Source organism: Achroia grisella, unplaced genomic scaffold, assembly GCF_030625045.1.
Source record: "Achroia grisella isolate CSIRO2021 unplaced genomic scaffold, CSIRO_AGI_Agris_v1 utg509, whole genome shotgun sequence".
Lineage (NCBI taxonomy): Eukaryota > Metazoa > Arthropoda > Insecta > Lepidoptera > Pyralidae > Achroia > Achroia grisella.
Genome location: NW_026712902.1, coordinates 3,357,452 through 3,382,906, shown reverse-complemented (window position 1 = coordinate 3,382,906; position 25,455 = coordinate 3,357,452). Strand labels below are relative to the sequence as shown.

The following is a 25,455-nucleotide window of genomic DNA, read 5'->3' as shown; positions in this document are numbered from 1 at the left end:
AATTCACACAACGCTATAGGACTATACTAAACCAAAGACTGTACTATACTATACATCTAATAGAAATACTTAAATATATTTTGCCGTAAATACATTCATAGTACTTAGAAAACGAAAATTTCCGCAGTGTCTCAAGACGAAGGTTTACGACCAATGTGTGTTGCCAGTGATGACTTACGGCACAGAGACGTGGTCGCTAACTATGGGCCCCATCAACAAGCTCAGAGTCACTCAGAGGGCTATGCTCGGAGTTACTCTGCGTGATCGAATCAGAAATGAGGAGATCCGCAGAAGAACCAGAGTGACATAGCCCGAAGAATTGCGACTCTGAAGTGGCAATGGGCAGGGCACATAGCTCGTAGGACAGATGGGTGTTGGGGCAGTAAAGTCCTCGAATGGCGACCACGGACCGGAAGACGCAGCGTGGGAAGGCCTCCAGCAAGGTGGACCGACGATCTGGTCAAGATCGCTGGAAGGCATTGGATGCGAGCAGCGCAGGACCGATCGTCGTGGAGATCTTTGGGGGAGGCCTATGTCCAGCAGTGGACGTCTTCCGAGTTGCGGTGATGATGACTTAGAAAACATCGAGTCTAATCAATCGTACTAATGAATACAACATTTTCTGTGCTCCGAAAATGAAACCCATGAACATCTAATCAAAAGTCTAGCGGTATGTTAAGTCGCTAGACCACCGAGTTCAACAATAGATCTTAGAAATACGTTTTCAGATCCCTTCTTTGTTGAAGGTTAGAAATTTTACAGACAAATACCATAAAACTTCTGTACTTGCACAAAATTCTTGCTCCATCCATTTAAAAATACTAAAAAATTAGCAAAACTAAAAATAATTACCAAGAAACATAATTCGAAGACAGAAAACATTTTTTGACTATCACGAAGTTTGCATGAATCTCAAAATGTAATTTTTCTTGATTACTTAATAGACAATTTTTTTTTCAATAAAGAAAAATTATAGAATAGGAAATCATTTATTCAAATTAATTTAATTTAAGCACTTTTGAAAAGTCATAGCTATGATTCTTTTAATCTACCGCTCATTCGGAAAGGTCTCTCATCACAAGAAGAACGAGCAAGAAACTTGAGTGTTGCTCTTTTAAATAATCATTGTATAATTATCAATGTTAATACTGTAAGATATGTGAAAGACCACTAACATTTACTTCCCACGGCCTACTCTGTACAGAACATGTCTTGAATATATTCAATGATCTATAGATCTGCCATCACAAATATTAGTCAACTTTTATGGACCAAGTTATAATTGTATTCAATTACATTACATTCAGTGTAATAAACTGCGAAATGAATTAGCTACATGACCTTCAGATTATGAAATATGTTACGTAATTAACACGATTAATGTTTATTTACTTTTTTACGCGTTGCTTATCTATTTAAACCTTTAGGTGTAATGTACTTTATCTATTTTGCTTTGCTACCTGAAAATCACATAATAGCGCACTTCATACCTAATAGTAATATAACGATTACGACGACGGAAGGGGATTGTTAGTAATGGGGACTAATAACAGGTTTACTTCCACGTGGTTCCCCCTGGAAACAATCGTGTCAAATTCCACGAATTTGCCACGAATTTTCCACGAGTTTGCAGACGGGTGCATTTCATTATATACATTTAAAATATATTTCACATTTTTATAAGAGGTAACTTACTCCAGTTATATTCTCAAGATGTTGTGTCTGACCTTAGTGTTGCCATCGACCACCTCAATACTGATCTTGATCATATTCGTAATTGGTCTTTGAGATTTATCGGTTCAATCACCTGTTGGATACTTGTGAAAAATAAATAGCAAAATAAATTCTTATAGTACATCGCGTGTGCTGCGGAAATTGACAATAGAGCAAAGGGGTGTACATGTGTCTTAAAATTTATATCTTTTTTTAAATAGCCGCATATATAGATATGATCGGGGCCTGCCACTAGTCTTCAATAATTTTATAACTAATTGTAATTTATTTGTTGCAGGAAATACTGTATGATCTGAGTTGATCAGAGACTCAAAAATGACATCGCGGTAAGTACTTTGCTCTTTAATTTGCTATGTTTTTTTAGTATGCTGCTTATACGCCTGCGCTATCGGTTTACGCTGGCAGGCCACCAGTGAAGGATGATAGGATGATCATGAGTTCAGGCCAGTTAGCCCGTCGTGATAAATTGACCAGGAATTTACCACGTTTCCAGGAAGAACATGGAGGTCAAACTGACATGGTACACATGGCTAGCAAGGGGGTCATTAGTCGACATTACTAACAATTCCTTTCCCCTCTAACTCGCTATGTTGTTCCTTGATTAGTGCTGCGTAGTCTTCCTCATTGTCTTATGTTAATTAGAGGTCACAATGGCAGAGCAAAGGGTAACGGTAGTATGGAGTTTAATGGAGCAAGGAAACAGAACACTAATAGTACTGTTACTTCCAGTGTAGGTACTTTTATAGACTTTATCCATAGTCATGATAAATTAAAAAAAAACATGGTATCTCCGGGTCTATTCTGGAGTCTTAATCTCAAAATTGTTATCAATCCAATCCAATTATGTAGTGTTCTTTTGAATGTTATCAGGACTAAATCGAATAAATCGGTGACAATTTGAGTTAGTTTTTTCATTGATCACGAAAAATGGAATTACTTAAATGTAAAGTAAAGTATGTAAAGGTACGAAACGGTGCATGGTAGAATGTAAACAGTCATCTGCGTGGAACCTCAGTGGGCAGTCTCAGCTGCTAAATATTCTAAATTAAATAATGGGTGAACACTGCAATTGATATAGGGGGCTCCCAATACTATAAAAGACGTAATGGAATAACTTGAAATAGTCATCCTCACTATAAAGTTCAAACTTGTGGCGGCGTGGTGGGCCAGGTCAATGTGCTCTTCTTAATATGGTTGAGTGCAATGATGGCTGGTTCATCCGCCGTACTTGTGAACGGGTGGTGCTTGAGGGGACTGATCTGTTCGGGTTAAGGCAATTGATTAAATTATTTCCTTTTGACAAATTGCACAGTGCAATAGCATATGCTGGTCTCTGCATTCTCCCAAATTTAATTTAAAATTGAATGTATTTTTTGTACTCATATACAAGCTCATTTGAGAAGAACAAGATCTGAGTGTCTTGTCAGTTCTTTTAACCCGAAAGTACTCCAAACTGACGGAAGATTTGACATATCATAAGAGTCTGTAATAGACCTACATGAATACAAACATTTTGACTTGACTGGGTTGTGGAGTACAATTAGGCACTGAAATTATAGAATAAGAGGCAATGAACGACCGGAATGTCCACATATAAGCATTCATCCGCATAGTCCGTATCGCTGTTCATGTATATTTTTCTAAATTTAAAATGATCTTAAAACTTGTATTGTATGTGTATAATAATAATTACTGCTCCTCAACCTAGAAGCTGACATTCACTAGGCTTCATAATATGACTATTTTAACCATTTTGGAAGTTTTCGGCAGAGAAATTGACGAAATTAGGCTATATCTCGGGGACTAATAGGCGACGGCAACCGCCTCAGGCCGACCGTCAGCTTGTTTGCGATTCTAGTTACATAAATTAGATATGAATTAATTTATCATAGACCGATTTATTTTTAGGACTTTATTATTTATTTTCTAAAGTAACCAGCCCCAGCTTTATGTAGTCTTCACTCTAAAATATTTAATATGAAATCTAATCCCAAGGTACTCGCTATAGCCCATACCATAGTTTATATTAAGTTTATGATATGTCCTATCTAGTTAGAAACTCTCCCACATATTTCTGTAGATCTAGACTATTGTTTCCGCAAATATTAAAAACTCGGACTAGAGTTAATGAGGTCTAATCCGTTTTTAAGACTTCTGTTACTGAGGTATATTAAGTCCACTGATATCCATTACTAACGATCCCCACCCTCCCCCAATATCGATCGTTGTAATTACTTAAATAACTTACTACAAATACAGATGTTTACGTTCCATATGCGCCACGTATCCACTCGCTGTAGGTCAAAATTGGACGCGACGTGGTAAACCTACTATACAATATAGTATTTTTATACCATTATTTACTAGTTGCAAACGTATAAGTGAAAGGATGGACAGTGGTCAGTGAAATGTAAATACGTTACCGGCACTATCTACAAGCCAGTGCGAGATAATGCTACATCTCGCTATATTCTCGACGTTTGTTCTAACGGTGCCAATGAAACTACTGGATGTCCGAAATTTCTTATAATGACTTCACGGTATAGGCGTTGTAGATAGATAAAATCTCTTTGTATTTGTTTTGTTTTCTCAGTACATTAGCATTTATTAAGTACTAGTATCCGGCGTTGCTCGTGTCCAATACTGCCTATGTTACTCGTTCACAGCATGGCTTTTTATATACTTTACTGTCTGACCCGCACAACTTCGTCTGCTTCACATTTATTTGACATTTATCATTATGTATCGCCCAACTTACATAATATATTTTTAAATTACATTCTATGTGTTATTCTAATGTATAAGCTATGTTACTGAAAAGTTTAATCAAAATCCATTCAGTACTTTTTGCGTGAAAGAGTAATAAACTTCCATCCATTCATTCATATCGCGTTTATATATATTGTAAGATTAACAAACAGCAATTATATGTATTCTAGTCATGTTTTGACATAAGGCGGAATGTGTGGGAAGTGTATTACCGATTCCGTAGCAATTGTGACCACATCATTTACACTACAAACTTTTTGTTTTAATAAATTTCATATTTTTTATATATAGGTTGGACCGTCTGTTCGTGCTACTCGAGGCAGGAGCGGGGGCGGCGACCAGACGGGCGGCCGCGAGACAACTAGGCGAAGTGCAAAAGGCGCATCCTGAGGAGTTATACCGACTCCTCGGGCGACTCATGAAGCATCTGCGCTCACAGGCCTGGGAGACGCGGGTTGCTGCTGCACAGGTAACTTTATAATAGACTAGTTAATTTTATAATAGACTAGCTCCATTTCGCGGCGCTACCCCCGTCGAATACTAGAGGTAGGCTGTAGAACAGTGTGTCCCAACATTTAAGACCATGCCCCACATTAGCCTTTCTAAATTTTTTATAGCGAAAAGGTTGAACTCGTGTCTAGTCGAGTCTTTTGCCACCCTTAAAAATCAAATTGCCCCCCTGTGGGGCGTGAGCTCCATTTTAGGAAACACTGCTGTAGAAAGTTCTCTCCAAGTCGGGGTAGTAAACCATTTGGCACGATGGTCTCTTTGGTCGGTCTTACATTATTCTTAGACGTGCGGCTCTGAGATTTTAGTAACGTTGTAAAAATACGAGTGGACTACGAATACGAATGTACAATCTTTTTTTTTTTTAAATCCTATAATTGATTTTGGGTTAGTAGTGCAAATTAAATATTAAATAAAAAAAAATATATAAGTTTGAACATTATTAAGATTCTATTATCAAAGACTACTTCTATAATCGCAGGAATTGGCAGTCTCACGGGCAATAAACAAAAGAGTAAATGTAAATACGATTTAAATTTTTTCATTGATTTAATGAATGATGAATGCATAAATAATTAAAAAAATATTAGCATTCTGTACTCCTTCTTCACGTATTAATACATAGATAAAATGGATCTCCTGTTAAATACATATTAATGTACATACGCTTTTCAACTTTTAATAGCATTAAAGGCATTTTAATTTATTATACTAAATATATCTAAAATCTTCTCTACTTGTAACCACATGTATGTTTAAAAATAATATAAAATTGTATTATATATAATATTTGAAATTATGCCACGGATAATTAACCAGATAAAATAACTTTTTGTATTCTGTCGGGTTGTTCTGATAAATCTGAAATTAGTATGATTATCTCGAAAACAAACTCATAAATTATAGCTATTTTATGTTCTATTTTTAATTCCATAACAATATTCTGAAATTGCAGAGTTCAGAGGCATGATACTTTAGTCCTTGAGAATGGCAACGCATGAGTGATACCACTGACATTAGATGATGTTTTTTTTTTAAAAAATGTTATTATGCATTTTCTTATTTCTTTACAAACAGACATTCAAATTTTATTTATATGTAGAGATGAGTACTTATATTTTGGCCAGATGTTCTCTCTTCAGGCGGTATTCATCATCACTTGTATCTAGAAGCTTTAAGGATAATTTGTTCGCTTGGTATTCAAGTTTGTGCTTGTACGTCTCACACAGTCGACTGATTTCCTGATTAATAGTTGGGTTTTCGATCTTACCTTACTTCATAGGACCCTCCACCAACCCATGGCCATTCCAACCTCTCGGTTTTACTGGCTGAATCTACGGGGAATGCGCGCTGAAAAGCACGCATTCTCTTGACCCCTACAAATTATTTCCACTCCTGTCCCCTCTGTCGCTTTCTCCCCCTTCTGGGGCAGCGTACGAAACATTCACGGCTTCGGTGCCGGGCAGCACTCCGTCTTCAGCAGCATCCTTCCTTCTTAAACGCGTACCACCGTCAGTCCTTTCATACTCGCTCCGCCTCCGGTGCCACTGATGCGCGAACTCCCGCAACCTCCTAAAATTCTCCTCCGTAGACACCAAGTCCGGGTAGTACACCGGACCCTCTCCTTCGCCTTCACCGTGACGTATCCCCTCCAGCAGCTTCCCCCTAAGGTCGGAATACAGCGAGCACTACCACACAACGTGGTGGAGGCCCTCTTCCGACTCCCCTCAACTGCAGCCGCTCGACTCGTAGTCTCATAGTATGCAGTCGCTTACCGAAACAGCTGTGTCCAGTCAGGATCTGTGACGTCTCGTAATCGGGTTCGACCCATGGAGACGCCAACCTAATAGCCACATCTGGAAAATATCGGTAGAGCTCTCTTCCATCCGCGGAGGAGTGCCATCGCTCCTGCCATTCCCTGACTACAGTGTCCCATACCACGCGTTTCCGTCTGCTCAACTCTGGCTTTGGCGCGGACTCGCGCTCTGCATCCATCCTGGCAGCACGGACTACCTCCAGGTCCGCAGGCAAGACCCACCCCCAATACTGGCAGCGCCGCCGTGCTCACGCTCCTGTACGGTTTCGTCAGGAGGATGAGAGATGGTCGCTGCAACCTCAATATTATACTACGTACGACATGGAGATTGATTCTCTCATGGCCATACTTCATAGGACCATTAGATGATGTGATATTCATGACTGATGAATGTGTTCTTGTTGCAGGCGATCGAAGCAATACTATCGAATGTTCCAGAATGGCGGCCAACACCGTTTGTAGGAAAAAAAGGTAGCGATAGCATATTATTTAAATATAATGTACTGAAGGAGTTCCTTACAGAAATGAAACTTTATAATGTTATCACTTCTGGGTTTTCGAGAGTAGTAGGGCATAAAATGGCGGTCTATGAACAGTGACTTGGACAAAAGGGCATTATACGAGCAGCCCTCGAAAGGAACGGACGACTTGTGTGCAGGTTTCTAATAATAAAGATTGTATTAGTACTCAATATGTATATAACTCAAAAGGCAACTTAATGCAGTCTGCCACGGTATACATATAATACCGTGATAGACTTTGCATAAAGTTGCGACGAAGATCTGTCTGTCTCATTTGTTTCTATCGCTGAACGGAATGCTATTTAAGCTGTTTTGCGATTGAAGGTACGACGGATACGACGGTGAAACTACAGAGTATCAAGGTGGTAATGGTAGTGGATAGTGTATGTGTATATAGGCAACTACTGGTACTTTCCATTAGGTTCTTTCTGACGAGTACATCTGTATTTTCGAGAAAGTGAGCCCAAAGTTGTGTCCCAAATGGTATACAACGCACATTGACGAATATATGATTTGGTACTTTATATGTATTATGTTTGTGTTGTTTATTGAATATTATTATATACATATATATCGTCTATTGCCTCGCCTTTAAGCCCATTATTCGGCGCAGTATGCTATCCTGTTCCACTGACTTACACACAATCCATCCATCTTTTCGGTCGTTCTCTTATTTCCACCCACCTTCATCTTATACATATAATATTAATTATATATTTGCATAGTTTTTTATATAATATAAATATATGTGCAATGCAAATGGAATTTCCTAACCATCGGGCTGCAAAGTTAGATTTGGGCGTACTATCAGATTAAAGTCGACTTATCTTAGTCGACTATGCATGATGTGCATTTAGACCAATATACGGTGGCTAAAGTTAGTATTATGTAATAATATGCATACAATGCGTTTTAGCTATTAAAGTTTCACGCATATCAGATTCATCCGGTAATTATAATAATATTTATAGTTTTTTATCGTGTAGGAACTTGTACGACCCACTTTAACGTTATAATGTATTGGGTATGTATGTATAGTATTAAGATTACAGTTGTTTTATCTCTCCCTGTTGTGCCAGAGTAAGGATTTAGTTTTCCTGCTTGCGCTAACGGTTTACGCTGGCGCGGCACCATTGGCGGTTGATAAGATGAGCATGACGTCAGGTCAGGTCACAATACTATACGCAACTATTACCACATTCAAGCTTGTATACTATTCAATTTACATAAAGAAAACATACCAGTTTCAAGCCTTGATTAAGAACATTTTTTTATTTCGAATTTACATATAGGCTATCTGTTCTAGCTCATTAATAACTTCGTAAGTCAAAATGTGACAAATGTATAGGATTTAGTTGCTATTTTTATCAAACTGCTTAAGTTAATATTCTAATTTAGAAGAGGAACGGGATTTTAGCAATGTTGACTGGAGGCCCCATTGCTAGCAATGTCAAGTTGACCTCTGCTTAATCAGCGTTCGGAAACTCCTGTCTGTGTTATTTCTAGTAAATTCGCCACGATGGACTAACTGACCTGATCTTATTCTCATTATGTCATCTTCCATTGGTTACGTTAGCGCTGTCGAAAGCACCATTTCATATTTAGTAAAAAAAACGAGCCAAGCACAGGTCCGATCTTGCATGGAGTATAGTTTCCACTTGTTGGATGGTTCCGCTCAGTGCCAACTTGACGCTCTAGACTCAATCGACAGGCGAGCTGGGAGACTCATCGCGGACGAATCACTTGTGGCTAAGAGGCTTCAAAGTCTTAATCACCGACGTAAAGTGGCTTGTTGTGATCTATAGGCTTCAATTTGGCGAATGTGCTCAAGAACTGCACAACCTCATTCCTCCAGCATCGTTCCATGAACGTAGAACAAGACGTAGAGAGCGACTCCACCCATGCACTGTTGACATCCCTGCTGCTCGAACCAACCGATTTGTATCATCTTTCCTTATCAGCAGCTAAAGAGTGGAAATCTCTACAAGCGTCTATTTTTCCTGCTTCTTACAACATTGGGTCTTTCAAGTCAAGAGTGAATAGGCACTATTTGAGTTTGCGTATAACGCCTTAGACCGCATCATCAGTTAACATCAGGTGAGATAGCGGTCAAACGCGCTCAAATTTTAATACTAAAAAAAACAGAATAAGGTACCTGTGACACAAGTGCATGTTTAACAAGCCCAGATCAAAATAACCGTACGACTCGAGTAGTCTCGACCTTGTCTGCCGTTTATTGTAACAATAGGTTAATAAAGTCCGATTCAATTTTAGATCGTGCACATATCTTCCTGCAGGCGGTCATACAAATTGAGTACATTGCTGCTGTTATTACTTGCCTCTTGAATGTTTTCGTATAGGTATCGACAGGATTAGACGTAAGGTCAAAAGACAAATAGAATAGAGTAAAAGGTATTACAAAACACATCACAACACATAAAAAATAGAATATTCACAGCAGCATATAAATTATTATAAACTGTAATAAAACAAATATAAATTTTGAGATCGTTACGTAAAAAAAAACAAATAAAATTTAATAAAAAAATATTTATTCATATAGGATTCATATTCCCTTCGGCCTCTCATGGACGTCATAATTTTTTGTCAGTATATCTACCGTCCAGTTCAGCTAGCTATTTCAGTACAAAAGTACTCTCAAGAAATTTAACTAGTACATTTATTTTGTTTTGTCGTTCAGTTAGACAGGTAGAATGATAGAAACTGTAATGAATCACATGGTGTACCTCCAGGTTTTGCTTTAGTTACAGGAGGTACAACTCCAGACGTATTTATTTACTTCTTAAGGAGATCGGCTATTTTCTTGTTTTATCATCCTTCTCTTGTGTACAAATCAGTGAAAAGATGAAAAAGGTAATTTTTTTCTGTTTTATCATACCACGATGTAGTACCAAGTTTAACAGAGCTTATGTTATAGGTACTAGATAACTGATAGAAATACTTGTTTTATTTTTTTGTAAATGCATATATAATATATATACATAGAAAACACTCAGACTAGAATAGAGAGACCAGGACAATTCACACAGCGCCATCTAGTCCCAAGCTAAGCAGAGCTTGTGTTATGGCTGGTGCTTAACTTGCAGAATATGCAATAGAGTAATTGTTCAGGCTGTTACATTACTACAATGTAATGGGATATCCTGACCGCCGATGTAGACTGCTAACTCAGCAGGCGGTATTGAATTACGAAAATATTCTTTGTTTGAGACCTATGTAGTTCGGGTCAAAATTCCTCACTGAAAGGTCACCATCATACCATTTACTATATTTTTACAGTTTGTTATGTTTTTTATGTCATAATAATTAGTTTTTAAATATTGAAATCTTATTTCTATTCTCGTCAATTGTCCTTGAAAATGTTTTTGTCTCGATTACATTTAAATGTTGAAAACAATAGTCGCGGCACATTAACTGCCCGGACGTCCTGTGTCGCGTGCTGTGATAATAGTAATCGTTACACGACTATTTGAACTGAAATATTTATAAAAATACTGATTTAAGATTTGGCTATTTATGTTAATTTAAAAGTAAAAAAATGTTTTACAATTGCAAGCAAGCTAACCTACTGATGATAAATGAAATCTGTCAACTTTGTACATGTATGACGGCCTCTGTGATCTAGCGGTTTAGCACACCGCCTTACTTCCGATGGTCGCGAGTTCGATTTCTCGCACGGCACAAACATTTGTATTCATGAGTATGATTGTGTGTATCGGTCTGGGTGTTTCCTATGTTTTTACGAAAAAATATATATTTATGTATTTGTATCAGTTATCTAGTACCCATAACAAAAGCTTTAGCTAGCTTAACTTAGGTCTAAATGGTGCTCTGTGAATTGTCCTGAGATTATTATTATTATATACATGAACAGCACCTCAGTCAGTGAGCAGCGATACAACAGCAAAAATACATAAACAATCCCCCTTCAGTCCTTATTACTAATAATCACCCCCTATTAAAGACAGTTATTAAACTAATACTGAATTTCAGAGACAGAAGAGAAACCAGATCCGGAGGACAACGGACGGCTGCGATGCGAGACCTTCGATATAGAGAAGGTGCTAAAGAACGGTGCGCACCTGATGGGCTCCGAGGGTCACGAGTATGACATGGAAGAGGAAGCCTTGTCCGCTGCAGGTGATGATTTATTTCTCAACCAACTGGAAACCATCGTGGCTAATTCACCAGGGATTTGCTGCAGGGCTGCAGACCTGCCCTCATGCTCATCTTACCTTCCACTGGTGACCTGCCAGTGTATAGTAGTATAGTATATAGTGATATGGTGTACTTCTTAATTCGACTGTATTTTTCCTGTGTCAGTATTATTAAACTGATACTGATACTAACTCGCTATAATTGGAAGTACCTATTAGAATGTAGGAAAAAATCTTTTTTTTCTTGTTGTGACTAATTTTAAATATTCATTGAGGATAATAGCGTTGACTTGTTAGTCTACAAGTATAAGGAAAACCACTCTTTATCTCTCTTGAATTATAATAATACAACTATGCCATATAACAATTAATAAAATTGACGTGAAGATATTTTGATCATGTGGAAGGAGATTTTTTTTATTTATTTTTTTATTTTACGATATGTGCTAACATTAAAAATATACAAACGAAAAAAAGAATGATATAAAATTAACTATAAACAACGGTCTTATAGGACCCATTTTTCAAATACGACACACTCTATGAGGGTGGGGAGAGGAGGGGTCGCCAAGGTGACACTGTATGAGAGGGAAATTTCATGAAGACAGTTTTTTTTTTTTAAATATCGATGTATTTATATTAGTTGTCTAGTACCCATAATATAACCTCTCATTAGCTTTGGAATATATGGCGCTGTTTGAGTTGTCTATGGTTATTATGATTAATAAATCAACAACAATAAAAATATCAATTTTTTGCCATTGCCATAATGTTTTTGTGTGATCTGCAACAGATATGAAGGAGAGATTAGTGAAGCAACGTCAGCAGTTGAACTCCAGGTTGGGTCTGGACGTGGCTCAGCAGCTGGGTGTCGATCTCACGTCCGTGTATACCAATGAAGACCTGTGTCCCGTTAAGCCACAAACTAATAAGACTGAAACGCCTAGGGTAAGCTGGACCATATATTTGCTTACCTTGTGACGTAGGCAAAGAGAACTAAGCGTAGAAAAGACTGGGTGGATATGATTGTTTTACTTATTATACTATATATCTGACGACTTCAATGGCCTAGCGGTTTAGTGCACCGCTTCACTTCCAAGAGTCGCGGGTTCGAATCCTCACACAGTGCAAAGATTTATGTTAATGAGTATGATTGTTTATATCTGTCTGAGTGTTTTCTATGTGTATGTATGTATTTACAAAAAAATCTAAGTATTATTATTAGTTGTCCAGTACCCATAACATTAAGCTCTGCTTAGATTGTTACTAGAAGGCGTTGTGTGAGTTGTCCAAGGAGATTATTTTTAAGTATTATCTACGTATAATATTTTCCTCACTCAAGATGCCTATAAGAAACTGCTGTCATTGCAAAACTATTTGTTTTCAGTATATAAATAAATGTAAGAGGCTTCTATCCTTATGTATAACTTCTGCTACTGATTATGGTACTATATAAATATTAATAATTATACATGGAAAAGTGTATTTGTCTTGACAAAGGGGGTGGTGGTTGAGGTAAATTAAAAATAGATACAATATAAATTTATACACACAATAGCTACGAATTATAACAATGATTTTAGTTAAAAGATAAATACATTTTTATTTCTTTGAATCAACACCAAAATTTAGAGGTTTTTGATTTAGTTCTGTTTTTCTATGTATGGTATTTAAAATACAAATCTTAGATCTGAGATTGAGCATTTTTATGCAGTATATTTATATATCATATTTTTTTTAACTGGAGTGGCAATGGGCACATATCTCGTATGACAGATGGCTGTTGGGGTAGTAAAGTCCTCGGGAGGCGACCGTGGACCGCAGTGTGAGAAGGGTGGGCCGATAAGGTGGACCGACGATATGATCAAGATCGCTGGAAAGCGTTGGTTGCGAGCGGCGCAGGACTTATCGTCGTAGAGATTTTTGGGGATGGCCTTTGTTCAGCAGTGGACGTCTTCAGAGCTGAAATGATGATGATGACGATGATGATATTTTTAAAGCGATATACGAAATGTAGCAATTGGGACTCTACATAGTTCGTATACTTTATTTCTTTTATGCTCACTATCTTAAGATATATCTATATTTCCCCCCACAGAGGCCAGTACAAGAACTAGTCCCGACCGTGTCATCTAAAACATTAAGTTCCCGTGAGATGAACCTCGCGAAGCGGAAAGCGCGAGCGGCGTTCAGCAAACAGAAGTCGAGAGACTGCGAGGACGGGACGTCGGCGCCGCCCACACCGCCCGTAGAGCCCGATAGAAAGAAAATCAAATTGGAACCACCCGATGAGTTTGTTTGTGAGTTTTATCTAATATATAAAATTCTTGTGTCACAGTTGTCATAAATTTCCGAAACGTCTTCACCGATTTTTATGAAATTTTATATATGTATTAAGTAGGTATAAGAATAGGTTTATAACCCAAAGTATTAAAGGTTCCTCATCCCAAAAAAAAACGTATTTTCGACAATTTATTTTATTTTATTATGATTTCGAATCAATGACATCGAAAAATACATACAACCCTAAATTTTCAGCCTTCTATCACCAACCCCTATATTTTTAATACTGATTTTAATTTATAAGGCAACAACGTTTGCCGGATCGGCTAGTTATATACATATATATTTATGTAATTGAAAGTGTAGTTTCTGGAAAAACGTACAGTGGAGGACGTGCATTTGGATTGGTGGGAATGTATGAACTGTATGTAAGAGCTTGATTTACGTGCGCAGTGGAGGGGAGTGCGTGCGTGCCGGAGCGTTCGGGCGCGTGGGCGGGAGAATGCTCGCGCTGGCCGCTGGAGGCGTGGAGTTGCGCGCTGCAGGCGCAGCTGTTCGGTGCGGCCTGGGAGGCTCGCCACGGAGCTGCGAGCGCGTTACGTGAACTGCTGCGTGCGCGAGTATCCGCCGGCGCGGGCATGCACGCGCACATGACTGAGCAACAGGTGATCATTTCTACATGTCTAGAGTGTTTGGAAACTTTGAACAAACATTTGCATGTTGTCATACCTTGTCCGTTTTTAAACGCATAAGTGAAGATTCATTCTATTGTTATCTCACATTGTTTGTATCCGTATTATAAATGTGAAAGTAGGTCTGTCATTCTAGTTGTTTGTTAACTTTGCCCGACTAGACAACTCGATAAAATCTAGTTTATTATTATTAATCATTGCAATGGATTTTTATACAGTTTTTTACAAGTATGATTTTATTTACTAGGTCTTAATGGAGTTCTTTAAAGTGAAATTTAAAGAGGTTTTATTTATAGATGGAAGACGCTCATCAAGAATGGCTGGAGGATATGGCGCTTAGGTTATTATGCGTACTCGCATTAGACAGATTTGGCGACTTTGTATCTGATCAGGTTTGTTTTTATTGGATTTATAATATTTTAAAAAGAATATTTGAAATAGTGTGTTGTTAAATAATTTTAAAACATTTATTGTGATTGGAGCGGGCATTTATTTATAAAAAAAATCAAAATATACAATATTAAAAAAAAAAATTAATAGGTTGCCAAAAACAGTTGTCATATAGGAAAAATATATATAGAAAGGCATATAGGGATTATGCCTCTGGTAATACTAAGCAGCACTTAGAAACCTAGACTTTCACCCCCAAGTACCAGTGAGTTAGTGTACTCTATTCTGTACGGGATATCACCAGGTGGTGGCGCCAGTGCGGGAGACGTGCGCGCAGACACTGGGCGTAGCGTTGGCGCACATGCGGGCCGAGCGCGTGCGGCTGGTGGCCGCGCTGCTGGCCGCGCTCTCACGACAGCCGCAGTGGGAGGCTCGCCACGGGGCGCTGCTCGGCTACAAGTACCTGCTCGCCGCGCGGGAGGTATGTACTGGTGTGATGTGAAGCTGCATGGGAGGTTGTAAAATCTGAAATATAAGCTAGTGAAAACTGTTTATTAATTATAAGAAAGCCATGGTTATACTATATATGTTAACACAATTTATAAAACAAACTTCAGGCTTTTGCAAACAACAACAGAATAATGATGTTAAATTCGACTTCATTGCGCAACACAAGATTATAAAGGTTGAAAACTTCTTTATTTCTATATTTTGATTCTTCAAATGACTTTGCAGGTGACTGTAACTGTATGGTTTATTGTCGCCCATTCTTGTTGAGTTATATCGATCAATGGTCAGTCATTATCAGCTAAAGAAATCTGTCGAGTGTACCAAACATTCAGTCCTTCGAGCCGGATTGGATAATAATTAAAGCAAGTAGCATATAAAGTTTGTCGGGTGATGGCAGGAGGAGGCGATGTCGTGCGGCGCGCTGGAGGTGGTGCGCGGCGCGCTGGCGGACGGCGCGGAGGACGTGTCGGCGGTGGCGGCCGCCGCGCTCGTGCCGGCCGCCGGCGCGCTCGCCGCCTGCGGGCCCGCGCACGTCGCCGCCGTCGTCGCCAGGCTCTGGCAGCTGCTGCACGACCAGGTGTGTGTCCCTCACAGTGTACACGGCGCGGAGGACGTGTCGGCGGTGGCGGCCGCCGCGCTCGTGCCGGCCGCCGGCGCGCTCGCCGCCTGCGGGCCCGCGCACGTCGCCGCCGTCGTCGCCAGGCTCTGGCAGCTGCTGCACGACCAGGTGTGTGTCCCTCACAGTGTACACGGCGCGGAGGACGTGTCGGCGGTGGCGGCCGCCGCGCTCGTGCCGGCCGCCGGCGCGCTCGCCGCCTGCGGGCCCGCGCACGTCGCCGCCGTCGTCGCCAGGCTCTGGCAGCTGCTGCACGACCAGGTGTGTGTCCCTCACAGTGTACACGGCGCGGAGGACGTGTCGGCGGTGGCGGCCGCCGCGCTCGTGCCGGCCGCCGGCGCGCTCGCCGCCTGCGGGCCCGCGCACGTCGCCGCCGTCGTCGCCAGGCTCTGGCAGCTGCTGCACGACCAGGTGTGTGTCCCTCACAGTGTACACGGCGCGGAGGACGTGTCGGCGGTGGCGGCCGCCGCGCTCGTGCCGGCCGCCGGCGCGCTCGCCGCCTGCGGGCCCGCGCACGTCGCCGCCGTCGTCGCCAGGCTCTGGCAGCTGCTGCACGACCAGGTGTGTGTCCCTCACAGTGTACACGGCGCGGAGGACGTGTCGGCGGTGGCGGCCGCCGCGCTCGTGCCGGCCGCCGGCGCGCTCGCCGCCTGCGGGCCCGCGCACGTCGCCGCCGTCGTCGCCAGGCTCTGGCAGCTGCTGCACGACCAGGTGTGTGTCCCTCACAGTGTACACGGCGCGGAGGACGTGTCGGCGGTGGCGGCCGCCGCGCTCGTGCCGGCCGCCGGCGCGCTCGCCGCCTGCGGGCCCGCGCACGTCGCCGCCGTCGTCGCCAGGCTCTGGCAGCTGCTGCACGACCAGGTGTGTGTGTCCCTCACAGTGTACACGGCGCGGAGGACGTGTCGGCGGTGGCGGCCGCCGCGCTCGTGCCGGCCGCCGGCGCGCTCGCCGCCTGCGGGCCCGCGCACGTCGCCGCCGTCGTCGCCAGGCTCTGGCAGCTGCTGCACGACCAGGTGTGTGTCCCTCACAGTGTACACGGCGCGGAGGACGTGTCGGCGGTGGCGGCCGCCGCGCTCGTGCCGGCCGCCGGCGCGCTCGCCGCCTGCGGGCCCGCGCACGTCGCCGCCGTCGTCGCCAGGCTCTGGCAGCTGCTGCACGACCAGGTGTGTGTCCCTCACAGTGTACACGGCGCGGAGGACGTGTCGGCGGTGGCGGCCGCCGCGCTCGTGCCGGCCGCCGGCGCGCTCGCCGCCTGCGGGCCCGCGCACGTCGCCGCCGTCGTCGCCAGGCTCTGGCAGCTGCTGCACGACCAGGTGTGTGTCCCTCACAGTGTACACGGCGCGGAGGACGTGTCGGCGGTGGCGGCCGCCGCGCTCGTGCCGGCCGCCGGCGCGCTCGCCGCCTGCGGGCCCGCGCACGTCGCCGCCGTCGTCGCCAGGCTCTGGCAGCTGCTGCACGACCAGGTGTGTGTCCCTCACAGTGTACACGGCGCGGAGGACGTGTCGGCGGTGGCGGCCGCCGCGCTCGTGCCGGCCGCCGGCGCGCTCGCCGCCTGCGGGCCCGCGCACGTCGCCGCCGTCGTCGCCAGGCTCTGGCAGCTGCTGCACGACCAGGTGTGTGTCCCTCACAGTGTACACGGCGCGGAGGACGTGTCGGCGGTGAACACTGACAGATGGCGTCCTAATTCACACTGTATACGTCACTAACAACTCGATCAATCGTCATGAAATTTGACATACATATGAACAATGTAATTCTAAAATTATTGACAAAGAACGTATTGCAAACACCGTAACGATCCTCTTTACAGTGATAGTAAGTGGTAACCGTTGCCTATGCCATGAACGGCACAAATGATATCACCTTATCATGCGACACCTCTAGTGTCACTTTTGCGTTGCCATTTTTTTGACGGTTTCAGTGGCCTAGCAATTTAGCACAATGGCTTTCTTCCGATCGTCGCGAGTTCGGCTCGGTCAAACATTTATTGTTTTTAGTGTTTTTTTTATTTATAATAAAAAAAATATATATATTATAATAAAAAAAATGTACTTGTGTAATTACATCAATTGTCTAGTACCCATAACACAAGGTCTACTTAACTTGGAACTAGATGGCGCTATATGGATTTGTCCTAATAGATATTGAGATATTATTCTGAAGAACAAATATGTCGTGCCTCGTATCCTGTAATTTCAGTCTAAAATGTATTTGTATTGTACCCAGGACGACCTAGCCGCGCCCGCAATGCAGTACCTGGCGCTACTTGCTGCGCTCGCGGCGTTGCCTCGAGCCGCCGCCGCTTTACAGTATGTTACAGCTACCCTTATGTTAAAAAAAAGCACAACTAATATTTGTAGTCATGTTTGCTACATGTACGTCCGTCGGAAAATAGTATTTTGTACATATTTTATTTCTTTAAACTTAATGCACAAATACAATATATAAATGTACGTATACGAACTTAACACCGAAGGGCGTTATCACATAATTTCAAAACGTAAAATTTGGTATTCCCTGTACAATTCTGTATAAAAATAGAATTGTAATTGGCAGCCTATAAATATGTGCGTTGCCATTTCGGTAAAATATAATAAACAAAGTAAAAGAACAAAATTTAAATTACCAGAGATTATAGAGGTATTGTATTTTTATTTAATAAAGATAATTTTAAACATGTCAAAAATAAAACTTACTTACTTAGACAAATTGACTTAAATTCCTATAAATCCTTTTTCAGTCCAATCGATCTATCGGACGTGCTCCCACGTCTTTGGCCGTATCTCGATCATTCCACCAGTTCAGTGAGGAAGGCAGCGCTTCAGACCCTATGCACTCTAACCAGACCACTCGTCATCACCGAAACCAAGAATGGCACCGAGACAAATGGCGACAGTGTAAATTCTGAACAGAACGGCGACGATGATAGTCAATATTTAATGTGGACCCCAGAACTACTGCAGGAGGCAATGAGACATATCTATCAGAGGGTTTTATTCGAGCACATACCTGAAATCCAAGATATAGCGGTGCAGGTAATCTTCATTGGTCAAAATTAGACTATAATGAATTTAAAGTATAAGTTTGGACATTATTAAGGTGTTAAATACATAGTAGAGTGTGTTTTTTTATTGATTTAATGTATTTTTCATGCATAATTTAAAATATTGGCATTCTGCACTCCTTCTCTGTATAAAATATAAGTGTGCAAAATTTAATACTCTGTCCGGGCAAATTTCGTATAGAGGAGTACAAAGTTTTTGCATAATTAAATATTTTTTAATGCAATATTATAAAAAAATATTCCTTATCACATAGGAATATAAAAAATAGATAGTAGTCCATTATCAGACCTACTGAATATGCATATGAAATTTCATAAAAATCGGTCTAGCCATTTCGGAGGAGTATGGTAACTAACATTGAGATACGAGAATTTTATATATAAGATGAATTTTAAAAATATTGTACAGGTGTGGGACAACCTGATGCAGCACGCGCGGCTGGGCGCGATCCTGGTGGCGGCGTGTCCGATGCTGGCCACGTGGCTGTGCCTCGCCATGCAGCCCGCCAGGCTGCCCGTCGAGCCCACTCTGCTGCTGCACGTCTCACCCAAGGTAGCCTTCGTCTGTTCATTTATGTGATATTTTATTATTTGTTTTGTTTGTGATTTTTTTCTTTGGTCAGGTGTTCAGAAGAATGTTAGGTGCTCGATTAATTTTATATTTTTAAAGATTATAAAAAATAGTTTATTGTGCGAATAAAAGTATAACATTAAAATGTATTAAATTGTGAATTAATAGGCTACGTGACGTCGAATCTGCTTGTCGAATTGGAATGACTCAACTCAATTTTCTGGTTAATTAAAGTTCGATCGATGTGTAGACACATTTATTTCGGATATCCATCCATATTATGTTAGTTAATTACAATATATATCCTTGTCTCTCATTTCATATATCTATGTCCACGTCCAGATCCACTGTGTCCACAGTAATGCAATGATGTCCAATCCCTGACATATTTGCTATAATGTTCTGGAGCCTGTATGCTATATTGTACTTAATACTTGTTAATACTTGTGAAAGATTTCTTTTTATCAAACCAAATTCAATCTTTATTCATGTGGCGTCTATTGCAGACTCTCATGAATTGTCAAATCTACTACTCACACATCTGTAAACGTTAATGACATCGGGCAATTTTTTGTGGACTCCCGCAATGTAGCTTAGTCTAGTCCTCAATACTTGCGTATGCCTACTACATATAATTTTTAGTTAGAAGTAGTTGTTTATGCTTCTCATATGTCCCGATTGAGTCTCGAAGCGTATACCCAAAACTGTTAAGTAAAAATATCTAAACTTTGGAACATAAGTTTATGTTGTAGCGTAAGAATTCACGATGTATTTTTGAATAAGTAATAAATGAAACTCATTTATCATAAATTTATTAATGCACGTGGCTTTAGAGATTATAGTAATCCGAGTTATAAATAAAATTTTATCGTTTGCTTGTTTATGTAATAAATAAAACATGTCTATCATAAATAAACATAAGCAACACGAAAGTTTGCGAGTCTTCATACGTTGATTTGGAAATATCGGTATGGTGTGTACAGGAGCGTCGCACGCGGACTACGTCACAAGGCACGGGCGGCGGCGGCGGCGCTGGAGCGGAAGCGGAAACGGAGGCGGAAGCGGCGCGCGTCTGCCCGCGCTGGGTGCTGGGCGGCGGTGACTCGCAGCCGGCCGCGCTGCGTGACCGCGGAGTGATGCGCGCGCGCACCCGCGCCGCACACCTGCTCGGTACGTACGGAGGCGGGAGCGGCGCGCGTCTGCCCGCGCTGGGTGCTGGGCGGCGGTGACTCGCAGCCGGCCGCGCTGCGTGACCGCGGAGTGATGCGCGCGCGCACCCGCGCCGCACACCTGCTCGGTACGTACGGAGGCGGGAGCGGCGCGCGTCTGCCCGCGCTGGGTGCTGGGCGGCGGTGACTCGCAGCCGGCCGCGCTGCGTGACCGCGAAGTGATGCGCGCGCGCACCCGCGCCGCACACCTGCTCGGTACGTACGGAGGCGGGAGCGGCGCGCGTCTGCCCGCGCTGGGTGCTGGGCGGCGGTGACTCGCAGCCGGCCGCGCTGCGTGACCGCGGAGTGATGCGCGCGCGCACCCGCGCCGCACACCTGCTCGGTACGTACGGAGGCGGGAGCGGCGCGCGTCTGCCCGCGCTGGGTGCTGGGCGGCGGTGACTCGCAGCCGGCCGCGCTGCGTGACCGCGAAGTGATGCGCGCGCGCACCCGCGCCGCACACCTGCTCGGTACGTACGGAGGCGGGAGCGGCGCGCGTCTGCCCGCGCTGGGTGCTGGGCGGCGGTGACTCGCAGCCGGCCGCGCTGCGTGACCGCGGAGTGATGCGCGCGCGCACCCGCGCCGCACACCTGCTCGGTACGTACGGAGGCGGGAGCGGCGCGCGTCTGCCCGCGCTGGGTGCTGGGCGGCGGTGACTCGCAGCCGGCCGCGCTGCGTGACCGCGGAGTGATGCGCGCGCGCACCCGCGCCGCACACCTGCTCGGTACGTACGGAGGCGGGAGCGGCGCGCGTCTGCCCGCGCTGGGTGCTGGGCGGCGGTGACTCGCAGCCGGCCGCGCTGCGTGACCGCGGAGTGATGCGCGCGCGCACCCGCGCCGCACACCTGCTCGGTACGTACGGAGGCGGGAGCGGCGCGCGTCTGCCCGCGCTGGGTGCTGGGCGGCGGTGACTCGCAGCCGGCCGCGCTGCGTGACCGCGGAGTGATGCGCGCGCGCACCCGCGCCGCACACCTGCTCGGTACGTACGGAGGCGGGAGCGGAAGCGGGAGCGGAGGCGGCGCGCGCCTGCCCGAGCGGAGGCGGCGCGCGCCTGCCCGAGCTAGGCGTCAAAGCCGGAAGACGAGTATTTTATTTATACTTCTCTAGTTAGGATGGTCTGTACTACATTATTGCTTAGAATACTTTTTACTGAATTAAAATGTACCTAGTTTGTAATACAGTTCATTTGTCAATTATTATTGTTTTATTATTAGTAGGAAACAAACGAACTTGGTGCTTATCTGGTGATAAGTGATTACCGCCGCCCATGAGCTCCCGCAGGGGAATTTAAGTGCGTTGCTGTCCTCATAAGAAGGAATATCTTTTCTTGAAGGTTTCAATATCATATCGGTTCGGAAAAAACCATTGCTGGAAAGTGATTCTCATTGTAGAATCACTTTAGTTTGTGCGTGGTAAAAAGTTTCTAAAAAAACGTACGCTAGAGAACCTCCAATCGTTCGGTTTCGATGGTATTCAGTGTATGTATTATGGTACGCCAATTAAAATGTGATTTCTATATCTTTATTTCCAATAAAAGTATTATTTCTTGTTGTAGGTTACCTCTCGTGCTACCTAGTCCAGCCGGCGCCTGGTATAGAGTACAAAGCTGAGGATGAGAGTCCTATAGACTGTTATGTTAAGGTATGATGGTATAATTACTCGAAATCTCAGTGTCTCAAAGAAAATTTGAATTTGGTCACCATTCCTTTTCTATAAATACATTTTTATTATTTTGTCAAATACAACTTTAGTCTCAGTTTACTGTTCGCCCCCAATTTAGGCCGTCGTAATTTCGATCCTTGACAGACGGCTTCGGTGGTCTAGTGGTTTAGCAACCGCCTTACGTCTGAAGATCGTAGGTTCGATTCCTCGCGCCTTAAAAACATTTGTATTCATGTTATATCGTTAAAAAAAATGTATATATATGTAGCTCTGGCTTTGATTTAGCTTGGGACTAGATGGCGCTGTGTGAAATGTCCTGAGATATTATTAAATACAACATGTACATCATTAAGTCGCCTAGAGTAGTGTAATGTGTCGTTATGGCAGGTGATGGTGGTGTACCTGCGGTCGGGCAGCGCGCTGCAGCGGCTGGTGGGCGGGCTGGTGGTGTCCGCGTGGGCGCGCCACCACCGCCGCCTGCGCCGCCCGCCCACACGCGGTCCCGCCCTCAATGGCAACCACCACACACAGGTATATATTTATATTACGTTTGTGTCCCTCTCTCACGTTCTCTCTTTCTCTCTCTCTCTATTGCCTTTTTAAAATAAAGATATAGGAGAATTACTTACTGAAATAAAATTCAGTTGTGTTTAAAAAGTTGGCTGTTGGCTGGCACTCAATTGGCACTACTCCACAATGTTTTTGAAGCGGAAGCGAAATGAATTTATAAGGTATCTTTCTAATTGATACGTTGCTGTTTCTATAAAAAAAATAATTATATGGTCCATGGTAAAAAAGTACCGAAGTTAGTCATTTAAATAGACGCATTCGGTAACAAAAACTAAAGATTATATTTAAAACGAAACCAAAAGGCGTCACATTACAGAGAATGGGGCTTAATCCCACTGTAGAAGCCCTAAGTAGAACTGCCGAAACTAAACCTTTCCGAATGTTTTCTTTCTCATCAGAAATACCATGAAGATGAAATAAAGGGGGGCTATAACTTTTTTATAAGATTTGTCATTTATATTAATTAATTTAAAGCATTTATTTATATAAATGGCGCGAACACATACCATGTCTATAATTTTTTATAAGATTTGTCATTCATTTATTTATATACTGTTCATTGCACAAAGTATATTACAGGAATAAAAAAGGCAGCCTTATCGCTTATGTTATTTCTAAATAATGTATTGTTTACAATTTCCACAGGAAAGTGATATGGAAGTGGATACCGCTAGTGTAGAGAATGGTGTATCGACACTAGCGCCCCCTCTACTGACCTCAACATTACACACGGCACTGAACCAAGCTCTCTACTACGACGAAGTCGCCTTAAACTGTAATAGGTAAGTAATTTATATTTTACACTAACTGATACGCGCAACTTTGTCTGCATCTCACTTACTTGAATCTTATCATTATATTTCACCCAATTTACATAATATCTTTTTCAATTATAAGCTATATTACTGTAATTGTAATAAATTAATAGTATTATATTTTTTACCTACTGAGCCGTGCAACTTTGTCTCCATCTGCCCAATTTACATAATATCTTAAATTATAGCCTATGTGTTACTGCGATGTATAAGCTATAAGAAGATATATTACTCTCATGTTTCATCAAAATCTGTGTATGTATTTGTCGGTTCTTTTTATACATTTTATATTATTATGTATAAAAATCAAAGACGCTTGTCTGTTGACATGTAAGTGTATGTTTTATTTTATAATGTTTTTTAAATATTTACCATATATTTCAAAAAAAGATTTTAAACAATCCATTCACTAAGATATTTTTACAAGACTCTATATAACGTACTCAATATGTCAATGAACGTAACTGGATTATTTATTAACATATAATAATAAAAATAGGATATTACAAGAGGCCCGCGATCTTCACGCGCTGATGAAACACTACAAGCTGCAAGTGGATAGTGAAGAATTCAACAACATATTTAGATTGGAACAGGTAAGTGATAGTATATCCTTAACATAGGTAATTGTAAGAAGTCGTCTGCGTATTATCTATTTATTACACTATACCATTTACTATTACTATTTTATTTAAGCTTAATGCCATATGGCATTCTCTACCAGCTAATCATTGGGTAAAAACAAAAATCGGTTGAAGGGCAGTGATAGAAACTTAGGTAAATATGTCTATACTAATAAATATTATGTATTACTATTTATTCTCCTATCACAGACAACAAACAGCTCGCTTTGTAGTAGGGTAGCTGTAGGATCATATTAAGCAGATAATTGTTGCAAATTTATGCGCTAACAATATGATGATGGATTGTAGAATGTCCATAAAGGCAGTGAGTTAGCTCATTGCCGAGGTACCATTATTAACAAGTAGTAACGAGATACGAATATTATGTACTCAATGTACTAGGCGGTCATGAACGATAAGTATTTGAAGCATAAATTCCTAGATTTGTTAGATTTTAGACGCCTGCGTGGTACATAAATATGGATTGTTTTCGAAATTGTTCGTTAATAAGTTCCGGAAAAAGTAAAATCATTTCGCTGCCCGAATTCTAGCGTTTGGCCAAAGCTTTGTCGTGTTCGAGATGAATGTCAAATGGAACGCCTGTGGCAGTCATTGACTCGACCAGACAGTGAGTGGAGGGCAGCCCACGAGAATATGCACACTATGTGAACAGAACCTCCACCTATATTCTCATATCTTGATACTTGTGTAAAACTTGCTCTCGTCCTCCCTCCCCACTGCCCACTGTTTGTATATAATATCCAGCATTTTGTATTAGGTGTCCAAGCTGACGACGGTGACGCAGCCGATGGTGGCTGCGATGAAGTTGAAACGCGTCGCTCAGACCCTGGAGGAGCGCCGCAAGAATCTCCAGTCATCAGTGGGACAGTGCTCCAGCGAGCAGAGCACCCTCAACGTCTCGTGAGT

General features: G+C 42.5%; 1 protein-coding gene across 1 annotated transcript in view; it reads left to right on the top strand.

Moving 5' to 3' along the window:
- The window catches only part of LOC131846279 (TATA-binding protein-associated factor 172), a 40,048-nt gene that overhangs the window by 3,081 nt on the left and 11,512 nt on the right, over positions 1-25,455 (top strand). The window contains exons 2-20 of the mRNA XM_059195541.1: positions 2,012-2,060; positions 4,795-4,972; positions 7,234-7,297; positions 11,368-11,508; positions 12,319-12,473; positions 13,624-13,825; positions 14,262-14,473; positions 14,797-14,892; positions 15,195-15,371; positions 15,798-15,977; positions 18,243-18,325; positions 18,757-19,051; positions 19,490-19,633; positions 20,635-20,821; positions 22,414-22,499; positions 22,908-23,051; positions 23,736-23,872; positions 24,405-24,501; positions 25,307-25,449. Of these exons, the coding sequence (XP_059051524.1) occupies positions 2,050-2,060; positions 4,795-4,972; positions 7,234-7,297; positions 11,368-11,508; positions 12,319-12,473; positions 13,624-13,825; positions 14,262-14,473; positions 14,797-14,892; positions 15,195-15,371; positions 15,798-15,977; positions 18,243-18,325; positions 18,757-19,051; positions 19,490-19,633; positions 20,635-20,821; positions 22,414-22,499; positions 22,908-23,051; positions 23,736-23,872; positions 24,405-24,501; positions 25,307-25,449 (2,732 nt within the window). The 5' untranslated portion in view covers positions 2,012-2,049. The remainder of the gene's footprint in view (positions 1-2,011; positions 2,061-4,794; positions 4,973-7,233; positions 7,298-11,367; positions 11,509-12,318; positions 12,474-13,623; positions 13,826-14,261; positions 14,474-14,796; positions 14,893-15,194; positions 15,372-15,797; positions 15,978-18,242; positions 18,326-18,756; positions 19,052-19,489; positions 19,634-20,634; positions 20,822-22,413; positions 22,500-22,907; positions 23,052-23,735; positions 23,873-24,404; positions 24,502-25,306; positions 25,450-25,455) is intronic.